Source organism: Rhinatrema bivittatum, chromosome 8, assembly GCF_901001135.1.
Source record: "Rhinatrema bivittatum chromosome 8, aRhiBiv1.1, whole genome shotgun sequence".
In the NCBI taxonomy this organism is placed as follows: Eukaryota; Metazoa; Chordata; class Amphibia; order Gymnophiona; family Rhinatrematidae; genus Rhinatrema; species Rhinatrema bivittatum.
In genome coordinates this window covers 16,971,469-16,982,298 of record NC_042622.1, presented here as the reverse complement: position 1 = coordinate 16,982,298, position 10,830 = coordinate 16,971,469, and the positions used below count along the sequence as shown (strand labels likewise).

The 10,830-nt window shown below is 46.1% G+C and overlaps 1 protein-coding gene across 1 annotated transcript in view; it reads left to right on the top strand.

The window, feature by feature from the left end:
• Positions 1-238: 238 nt before the first annotated feature.
• LOC115096778 (cadherin-like protein 26) overlaps positions 239-10,830 on the top strand; it is a 68,042-nt gene continuing 57,450 nt past the window's right edge. The window contains 8 exon segments of the mRNA XM_029611873.1: positions 239-353; positions 684-805; positions 4,672-4,789; positions 4,792-4,820; positions 5,558-5,702; positions 6,147-6,313; positions 7,476-7,607; positions 9,188-9,373. Coding sequence (XP_029467733.1) covers positions 239-353; positions 684-805; positions 4,672-4,789; positions 4,792-4,820; positions 5,558-5,702; positions 6,147-6,313; positions 7,476-7,607; positions 9,188-9,373 — 1,014 coding nt within the window.

The window sequence follows — 10,830 nt, the reverse complement described above, 5'->3', positions numbered from 1 at the left end:
CCGGCCTAGCAGGCCTTCAGAGGCCTCTGGCCATGCCCCCGCCCCAGTCCGCACACACCCCCGCCCCTTTTTTCGAGCCCCGGGACTTAAGTGCAAAATAGGCTCGGCGCACGCAGGAGGAGTTTAAAAGGGTTACGCGTGTATATTACGCACGTAACCCTTTTAAAATCCGCCCCAGTGAGCGCGATTTGCAAAGCGCATGCACTGCTTTCTGAAACCAAAAAGAATACCGCTGGGCATGGACAGGAGGTTTTTTCCATTGAAGGTCATCGAATATCATACTTTAATTAATCAGTGCAGCCATGTAGGCCCTATATTCTTCAGGATCTTTGCCAAAGATACAAGAGAATCAGGTAAGATCAATTGATTTTTCAATAGTGACTCCTTGTTTGTGGAATAGGCTGCCTGTAGAGATCCTTCAGGAAGTAGATTATCTATAATTCCGAACATGGTTATTTCCTCAAGGGAGTGTGGTATAGATGGGTTATAATATTATCTGCAGAGGCAAGTTTTATTCTTGGAAATGGTAGAGGAAGATTGCTAATGCATTATTTTAATTTATGTGTTTGTTTGATAATTATATATGCTTTATGTATGTTTTATTTCTTTATACACTGATTTGATTGATCGTCAGACCTGAAAGCAGTATATAAAAATATGTCTGGCTCTCCACCTCTTCATAGTTAAAATACTTAATTTCTATCCACAGGAAGCAGCACTATATCGTCAAAAAAGAACATGGATTATCGACACCTTTGAGCTTCAAGAAGAATCTCCAGGTCCCTACCCTTTACTTATTGGAACGGTAAACCCTATGCAATTTCTTAATTACTCTTACTACATTAAAAATGAAAACTAAATATAATGGATTTAACTACAAACACCTGATTCCCTGCTGTTAGTTTAATGTTTCTTTTCTTCTAATGATTTTGTCGCACCAGTGAGGCAGGGCTGAGTGAAGTCAGCGACTCGAAGATATTTATAGTATCAGATCTATTTTTTTTTAAGCCAAGTTAGTGGAATTGTTCTTAGAGAGCAGCGGGAGAGGTGAACAATAGTCTGAGACTTCCTCTTTTTGGATACTTCAGACTGCAACAGTCACTTTTTAAAGGAAGGAAGGGAGCTTGGAGTCCTAAAATCTTGCATCTTAAAAACATGTGTTAGGTTAAAAAACATATCTTATCTCTACCAAAATAAATTGCTGGTTTACTTGGAATGAATTTGGACTAGCATAGTATGCCATTTGTACCGTGCAGGCTGTCCATGGTGAACGGACATCCCAGACAGTGGGAAACTAAACCTCAATCCCAGTCCTTATTTGAAATGCTATTTCAAATGGGTGTGGAAAATGCATGCTCATTTTGATGAGCGGAGATGGTAGTAATAACCTTTCTTAGAAGGTTTCACTTTGTGGGATAACTGTAAAAAGCAACTGGAGTTCACATCTTGAATTCCCTAAGGGCCGGATTTTCAAAAGGTTACGCGCACCGGGCCTATTTTCAAAAGGCCCAGCGACGCGCATAAAGCCCCAGGACGCGTGTAAGTCCCTGGGCTTTCACTTCTGCTGGGACTCCCCGCCTGCTCCACCAAACCCCTCCAGATGGTACTAAATGCCACAGCAAGAATTCTCACCAACGCCAAAAAAAAAGACCACATCACCCCGATCCTCCAGCACCTCCACTGGCTCCCCATTAAATACAGGATACAGTTCAAAAGCAGCATGATGATGCATAAGGCCCTTCATAGCATATCCCCACTCAACTTAACCTTCAAGCTGCAACTACATACTTCGGATAAGCCGACTAGAAGTGCATACCAAAACAGAATGATTACCCAGCCCGCAAAATCCTCACTGAGAAGACGCGCTCTATCAACGCCCTCTGGAATTCCCTACCACCAGACCTCCGCCTTGAGCCGTGCCATACCACTTTTAAGGCGAAACTAAAGACTTGGCTCTTCCTGCAAGCATTCCCAGAGAGCTAAGATCTAGAAGAAAAAACAAACCCTGTCCTTTTGTTCTAATGTATTGTTTCTCTGCCTTATCTATCCAAGATTATAAATTGCCTTATTTATATGTTTAAAGTTGAGACTAGTTAGTTTGTTTTTTCTTATTACTTAGATCAAGTGCTCTGATTTGTTCCAAGATTTGTTCCATGTAAACTGCCACCCGGCAGTAGTTATTACTGTTAACTGTGAACCGGAGTGATATGTATTGTATACAGGAACTCCAGTATATAAAAACCATAAATAAATAAATAAATAAATAGTAAAGGGGCGGGAAAGGGCAGGGCATGGGTGGGGCAGTCCGGGGGCGGGGTCAGGTGCTCCAGGCACAGCGGCCATTTGCCGCTGTGCTTGGGATCGCGCGCCGGCCAACCGCACAACTTGCTCCTTCCCAGAGGAAGGCACAAAAGGTAAATTAAAAATTTAGGGGGGGGGGGAGGTTTAGAGTAGGGCTAGGGGGCGAAAAGGTTAGGGGGAAGGGAATGGGGGAAGGTAGCGCGCCGACCCCTGATTTTATAACTGGTGCGTGCAAGTTATAAAATCGGGTGTACATATGCACGCGCCGGGTAGCGCACGCACATGTGTGCCTGCGCTCACCTTTTTAAAATGTACCCCTAAGTGTACAATGCATATACTGAGCAGTAGAGCGCTTTTCTAATTTCCTTCTTCATTTCTTAAAACAGAAGACCAACCGTGGATAAATTTATATTTCTTAGGATGCAGGTAGAAGATCAGGATTGAGTTCTGGGATTTGGCATCTGCTGTTCAGGCCCACCATAGGCTGAGAGTCAGCGCATCATAGCCCCTAGGAGAGAAAGAGAGGGAGGGAGGGAGACTTAGCTGCCGTGCAACAGCGGCATCTAGTGGCTAAACTAAAAGTGCTCTTATGCTGGGCTCCGGAGAGACGAGCAGTCTGCCCCTTTCAGTCTGAAACCGTGATGGGTGGCTTAGATGCGAGGGTAGAAGAAGAGCAAGAGAAAAAAAATGGGGGAAAAGCTCTGGCTAGGAGTGAATGAATTGTTATGGCACTGAGAACCAGGCTCTAGTTTTTTTGGAAGCCCAAAGAAGCCAGAGGAGAGTGGATGATAATAAGCAACCCCTTGAAACCCCCCCCCCCCCTCCCCGAAACAAACCCTCTGATGCACATTTGCTACTTACAGAATTTGTCTAACTGGAACCCTCAGGGGGTTGGACAGGTCAAAGCAGCTTATACTGCAGCAATTTTCATTTCTGCGCCTAAAACCTTTTGGCAATCCAGCCCTATGGCGTGAATTTTCAAAAGGAGCTGCACGCGGAAGAGAAGCAATTTTCAAAAGCCCCACAAACCCTTCAGAAAATGACCTCCGATGTGTTTCCATCAGAGACAATGAATGTGGGGAATGAGGCAGGGAATAATGCAAGGACATTTCTCGGCAGCACAATGTCACAATGTTCCTTCTTTTTTTTCCCCTGTAAAACAGACAAAACGAGGCTGAGAACTGCGCCCTTGGAAAGAGTAACTGCACTTTTGTTTAGTTTGGCTGCAACAAGCCTGGACAGCGGCTTGTTTGGGACTGGTTTTTTTCATTTTTTCTCACACTCAAGAGTCAAAGTAATTGATTGTGCCTCCACGGGATCAGGTCCTCGCTCCTTTCTGTGGTGCAGACACTGCTGAGATTTATTTACTAATAAGTTATTCCTTAATTAATTACCAGTTTGACAGTTCACTGGATTACAAAGTGCCAATTGAATAAGATATGAAGGAAAGGCGTCTCGGGAAGCCTTGAGATGGGGGGGGCATGCAGGCAATCAGAGACGTTTTCCTTAAGGCTGGTTTAGCTGCTTTTCTGAGCAGGATGAGAACTGGCTCATCCCTCGTTTCCCAAGCAACAACGCACTCTTAGAAGTAGATTTTAAAAGCCTGGTGCGTGCCAAAATCGGGAGATAGGCGCACAAGTCGGGTTCACGCATGCCCACTAAATTTTAAAAGCCATTTCGGGGCACAGCTGAGAGATATGTGCCTGGGCACGCGCCTAGATCCTCTTGCCGCGTAAGTTTACTTCTGCTAGGGACGAGGTGTAAGTTTAAATAAATAAATAAAAACTAACCATACTTGAGGGGTTTAAAGGTAACTGGGGGCAGTGTAAGCTATTCAACCAGGAGGGTCTGGAGAACCTAACTGGGCGAACTGGTGAAACTGGCAATGGCGTGGACCCGCACCCCTTTTAAAATTCCCCGACTTATGCAGTAGATGCTGGATTTACACAGCTGGGCGCATGCACATTTAAAATCGGGCGCATGATCGGGCTATTTTATAACATTCGCACCTATGCGCGCGCAAGGTATAAAATCGGTGCGTATCTGGTCACGCGCCGACGCAGACGCGTCAAAGTGCTGTCTAATTTTATAAGAGTTTTCTGGCACCAATGCAGAATAGAAGAACATGTTTCATAAGTAAGGGCCAGCACCTTTGTGACATCTGAATGATGGCAGCAAAGCTCTTCCTTGTATGTCCCCCCATTCCTAGGATCCCACACGATGGGAGACAGCACAAAATGTACAGGAAATGGATCAGGACCTTCATATGCCAGAAAGAGACATCTAACGCTGGGAAATCCAAAAAGCATCCGCAGACATTCCTGATGGCCTCTGTTTCAATGACAACTTTACATGATATTTCCCTTGCAGGTTAACATTGAGCGAGATTACCAAGTAAGCTACAAACTCACTGGTAAAGGGGTTGATGAAGACCCAAGGGGACTGTTTCATATTAACGAGGTCAACGGCGCAATTTATGTCCATGAGAAATAGATTATGAGAAAACGCCGCAATTTAAAGTGAGTATCACTGCTTGCATTTCTGTCAGCTCACCGGGAAACAATCGCGTGGACCCGTAAAATGTCTAATAATAAAACAGGTCTCTTTTGATGAACCAGGCAACTGGCTGGGAGGAAATCACCCAAGTGTGGATCGGCATTTTGCTAACTACCCACATCTGTACCCTTTAAAATGACAAAGCACAGGTGCCGGGTACCTAGAAAGTTGTGCTGGGAATGTGTGTGGGAGTTGGTTTCATGGAGTGGGGGGTCATGAAGGTCAGCACAACAGTAACCTCCGAATTTACTCAGAAGTATAATGCCAGGAGGAGCTTTTCAGGGACAAGGTGAGAAGCAGAACAAAAGTGGGAACTCTTAAGGGCTCAGATGAACGACCGAGGGGGAAATAACATGAGCAGCCCAAACTAACCAGCTTGGAAGGAGGGCCAAAAGGTCCTTGCTTGGAGGGCGTGTTGCTGTCCACTCACAGTCACCGCTGCTTCACTGCCCTCTAGTGCCTGGGCGTCTCTACTCCTCACTTACAATGGTGCCTGCCTTCGCTTTGAGGGCCGGCATCCAGAAAACAATTATAATGAGCACCACCGTAAATTTAATGAGCTCTGTGTCAGGACAGAATACATTCTGAGCCGTTTGTTGTCGTGCCAAACTCACGCAAACAAGCTCGGTCATCATTAGTGAAGAGAAGATTTGTAATGACATTGGCTTCAAAGATTATTGTTGGGTTTTCTTTTTTGCAGTGGTTATTTAAAGCTTTGAACAGAAGCTCTTTAGAGATAGACACAAAACTAGGCATCCAGTTGAAAATCCTGGACATTAACGACAATGCTCCCGAGTTCACCTCCCAGAGATATGAAGTCGCAGTTAATGAAAGCTGTGAGCAAGGTAAGGTGAGGGGAGTCCGTCCTTCCGGGCCGTGACCTCTGTTTGATTAGATGGGGACCAGACGTGCATCGCACGCCACCTGCTAAAACTGCCAGTCCCTAATTGGAGACAGCAATGGGCAGACCAAGCTTTTACATTTACGTTTTTTTTTTCCTAAATTTCTGCATTCCCTGAGGGAGCTGGAAATAAAAGTATTAATTTAAGAAGTCTGATGTACACGCTGTACATATATAATAAAGATAGATAAAAAAATAAGAAATAACAGTAAATGTAACTTACCTCTTATCTGTAGGTATAAATTCCTTTCCATCAGGTAACGACAGATGGAGGACCTGCAGCTCCTCATCCAGTCGCACTCTGCTTTCGTCTGTGCTGAAGACATTTTGAGCTTTATCTCTTGAACACATCTTATCTCTAAGTAGATGTGCCTCTTTTCCATTTCAGGCACAACAGTTTTTACGGTGCTAGCTCACGACATTGATGATCCAACCAGTGGCAATTCCGTAGTATGGTATTCCATTCTCTCTCAGACTCCTTCTGATCCCACTGTGGAATTCACCATTCACCGGGAGAACGGATTCCTCTCATTCAAAGGGTGCCTAGATTATGAGGTACTGTACGGAGGTCGTGGTGTCTGAGGTCATTGACTCCTGACACTGCCCTCCCACTAAATCCTTCAGCCTTCTCCCTGCTAGGCTGGTCTGACAAGATCGGAGAGGCAATTAAAAAGGGCAGAGTACTCCTGGGGGAATTCTATGCGACTGCGCAATACAGAACTGGCGCAGAATTATTCTCCTGTGCAGGACCTGGCATGGAGACCATCCCAAAGATTCACCGGGGTCAGACGAAGGAGGCAATGTTGATTGCATGGGCTGCAGGAAGGAGAAAGCTGAACTGGCCCAGGAGGGTAGGGTTAAAGGCAGAGTTAGCAGATTCGGCCCACATGGGTTAGAAGAAGGGAGAAAGCAGCCTTTGGTGAATTGTCCTACATGGGCTGGGGTGGAGTCCATGGCAGTCATAGCTCCAGAGCTGGGGAGGATTAGAGGCTGGCAGGGTAGGAGAGAGAGTGATGGGTTTAAACATGGGGGGAGGGGAGAGCAGAGAGAGAGAGTGATGGGGTGGGTCCTAGTGGAGGGAAGGAGGAGAGAGAGGGAGTGGTGGGATAGGGCCTTGGGGGAGGGAGGGAGTAATGGAGTCAGACTTGGAAGCGGAAGGGGAAATGGGAAGAGAGAGTAATAGGATTAGTCCTGGAGGTGGGAGAGTCAAGGGCGGGGAACAGGTCCAGGGAGATATCATCCATTGCTTTGCTTTTTGATGTACTGTTCTAGTACTCACTGGGAAATTTTGCACCAAAAAATAAAAATTCTGTAGTTTTCAGTAATATTGCAGTTTAAATGAATTATTATTCAGCAATTATATGGTCTTATTTTGACACGATATTTAGAATTTTGCTACATTTTAAAATATGGTGAGCAGAATATTTTTTATTTTCTGGTTAAGAATTTTTAAATTTTTTGGCACAGAATTCCCCCAGGAGCCCTTTGTCAAAAGAACTTTTGGAGGAGGAGGAGGAGGACAAGAAAGTCTACTGCATTCTGATTGGAGCAGCAGAGTCACGTGACCACCCCTCTTAGGCTGGGCAGCTGGGATCCTTTCCCCCTCCCCTCCCTCCTCAGTGCCCTGGTTGTGAGTCTCAGCCACTTCTGTCTTAATGAGATTAAAAGGTAAAACCACAACAAAAAGCAAACAAAGAATTTCATATTTTGTTCTTAGGCTACAAGGAGCTACAAGCTTATCGTTCAAGCTAAGGACAACGGGATTACAGTTCAGCAAAGCAGTACTTGTGAAGTCTTTATATCGCTCATTGACAGAAACAACCACCTTCCGGAGTGGACCGAGGATAAAGTAAGTCTTCTCTCCACTTTTACTGCTTTGAGAATGTGATTTGGAACATTTATTTTTAAATTTTACCAGTCTGGTTTGGTGGCGATGTAGACACAATATGATTTCTTTGCATGCACCTTAAATAGACACGGAGCAGAGTAATAAAGAGGGGCCCTCTACCACAGGAGTGATCAGGAATTTGCTGCCTATTTGCAGATTTGCTCATTTCCGTCTCTGGACATTAAAGGGTAGGTTTTAAAAGGTTGCGCGCGGGCGTACATGTGCACGCGCTACCCTGTGCGCGCACATATACGCCCGATTTTATAACTTGCGCACGCAAGTTATAAAACCAGGGGTCGGCGTGCGCAAGGGGGTGCACAATTATGTATGCCGAGCCGCGCTGCCTTCCCTCGTTCCCTCCCAGGCCGCTCCAAAATCGGAACGGCACGGAAGGAAACTTCCCTTCCCCCTAATCTAACCTTTCCCCTCAGCTCTACTCTAATCCCCCAAATTTTTATTTTACCCTTTGCACCTGCCTCTGGGCAGGCGCAAGTTGCATGCGCTGGCAGCCTGCTGGCATACAATCCTTCGACAGAGCAGCAATGGCCACTGTGTCAGAGGCCTCTGGCTCCACCCCCACCCCCGGACTTCCCCGCCCCTTTTTGAAAGCCCCAGGACTTAGACGCATCCCAGTGCTTTACGTGCGTCACTGGGCCTTTATAAAATAGGCCCGGCGCACGTAAGAGCGGTTACGCACGTAAATTCTCTGGATTTACGCTCGTAACCTTTTTAAAATCCAGCCCTAAGCGTCGCTCGGCAGAAATGATAATCACCGTTAAAAGAGCTCTTTATTCATAGTGAATGCCTCTCTCCCCTGCAACAGAGCTGTAAGATTTCCAGTGACAGGAAATTCAGGGTCACTTCCCTGACCTGATTCCCACTTGTGCCGTGCCGGCCCGGGGCTGGAAGCCATCAGAGGGAAATAGCTGGCAATCAGCGTAGAGTTTAACATCCACCGGCCAGCTGAAAAGCACATCTGCATTCTGTCCTGAAGGCAGTTCTGGCCCATATCCCTCCATCAGAGAACATCTGCTCAGAAATTTGAACTGTAGAGGTTACAGGGTGTGGATGTTAAGAAAAGCTAGAGAGGAAACATGCCCAACTAACCCCTGCCTTCTCCCTCACCCCCCCATCATGCTGGAGACTGAGCAGGTTCTTTCTGCCTGGCGCAGAGGCTTGAGAGTTAGAGATGGATAACTAACAACCTCTTGGTAGTGGGATATGGCAGGCATGCTACATTGCTGCATTTGCTTCACTGCGTTTTGTTGTTCTGTAAGTGATAAAACATTCAGTGTCCTCATGGAGTCGCGCTATCCCTCGCCACGGTATAAGTAACGCCTACACCGTGTGCTGCTTCTAGGGCTCCAATGACTGTTCAGGTCCCAGCAATAGGAAATATCAAGCTTGACTGTAGCTGCGCCCCAGTCTCCAAGCACCGATATTACAGGCGGAACATGAACATGACCAGGCGCAATGATTTTTTTTTTTTTTGAGCCGTTGTACATGCATTGAAGATGGGTAACAGAGCCTTTACGTTGCAGTGCACCGCTGATGTGTACGAGAATGAAGTTAATCTGACGGTGCTGAGGCTTGGAGTTGTAGACCGGGACTCGCCTCACACGTCAGCCTGGAATGCAGTATACACGATCACTGAAGGGAATGAGCACGGGCATTACAAGATAGAGACCGATCCAGAAACAAATGAAGGAATTATCACAGTTGTAAAGGTATAATCTAGGCATGACGAGAAATAAGACAGAAAAAATCAATACAGACGTTTCCACTGATGTGTCACTGGGCAGTAAGACCTGTAACTGCAATGAATACTCAACTCCTATGACTCTTGGTGGAAGATTTCAATGCTAAAATTGAGTCAATGGCTTTAGCGGTGGGGTTTCTATAGAGTAGGACAGCTGGGTTTGATTTCTTGTTAACGCTCTTGCTTCTTGTGGTAAACCAAAACCAGTGAGTGCTGTTTGAATGAAGGAGTCAAGAGTTGACTGAGGGCCAGGGCCGGTGCAAGGGGATTAGGCGCCCTAGGCGAGCCTTCTCCCTTGCGCCCCCCCCCCCCCGTTGAGCCGCCCCCCCCCCCCCGATCTCGGCCCCGATTCCTACCTCATTCTCGATCACGCCCGCTGACTGTGTGGTTTTCTGGGTCGCGTGCAGGTTGGGCACTGCTTGTGGCCGCCAAATCTCCACTCCTCTGCCACCGCTTGCGGCCCCATATGGCTCTCACCCAGTGGTGCACCCAGGTCACCAATACCTCGCCACCATCCAGACCACCTCACCGAAAACCACCAACTTGGCCTCCACCAGAGCACGTGCGCTCTCGGTAGCTGGCCCTGCCCTATGGAATACAATGCCGGTAGAGTTACGCCAGGAGGACTGCCACAAAACATTCAAACAAAAACTTAAGACGTGGCTGTTCATAAAAGCCTACACCTAATTCCACTCAGCCCACACTCCAGCCCATTTCACCTCAACCCTCCCCCGAAAAGTTCTCCTCCCTTCCAAATCTCCTCCCCTCCCCCACGACCTACACAGCCCAAACCCCATTTTCCCTAATGTTTATCCCTCACCAGAATCTTACACTTTGTATACAACAATTAGCTCAAGCATTTCACCGCTGTCCCTCTGCTATCTTTTCGTACCTGTAATGTATATATTTTTCTTACAGCTCCCGCAATCCGCTTAGTACTAGTAATGTATATAATTTTACAGTTCAATGTTTAATTTCTATAATGGTTGCATTTAATCCCTGTAAATAGTTTCCTCCCTCCCCAGTTGCCATATTGATGCCTAATCACTCATATCTGTTTTATGTCAAACGCATGCCCATGCGTATGTTTTTCGTTATACTGTAAACCGATGTGATATCTTTGATGAATGTCGGTATATAAAACTAATAAATAAATAAATAAATAAATAAAATAAGGGTCTCCGGCGCCCGGGGGCCAATGCATTTGTGTGCCTCTCCAGCATCATCCCCTTAATCTTCTTGTACTATTGCTTAAGGTCACAGAAAATCAGTGGCGTCTCTAGACAGAAGAATTGTTGTGGGGGGGAAGCCAAAATGACATTTCTTCATCACACCCACCTCTAGAGCATGGATCCTGCTTTCAAATTGGTTACAAAAAAAAAAAGTGTTAATAAAAAAGTCCAAAGGGTCTTCTGCGTAATTTTA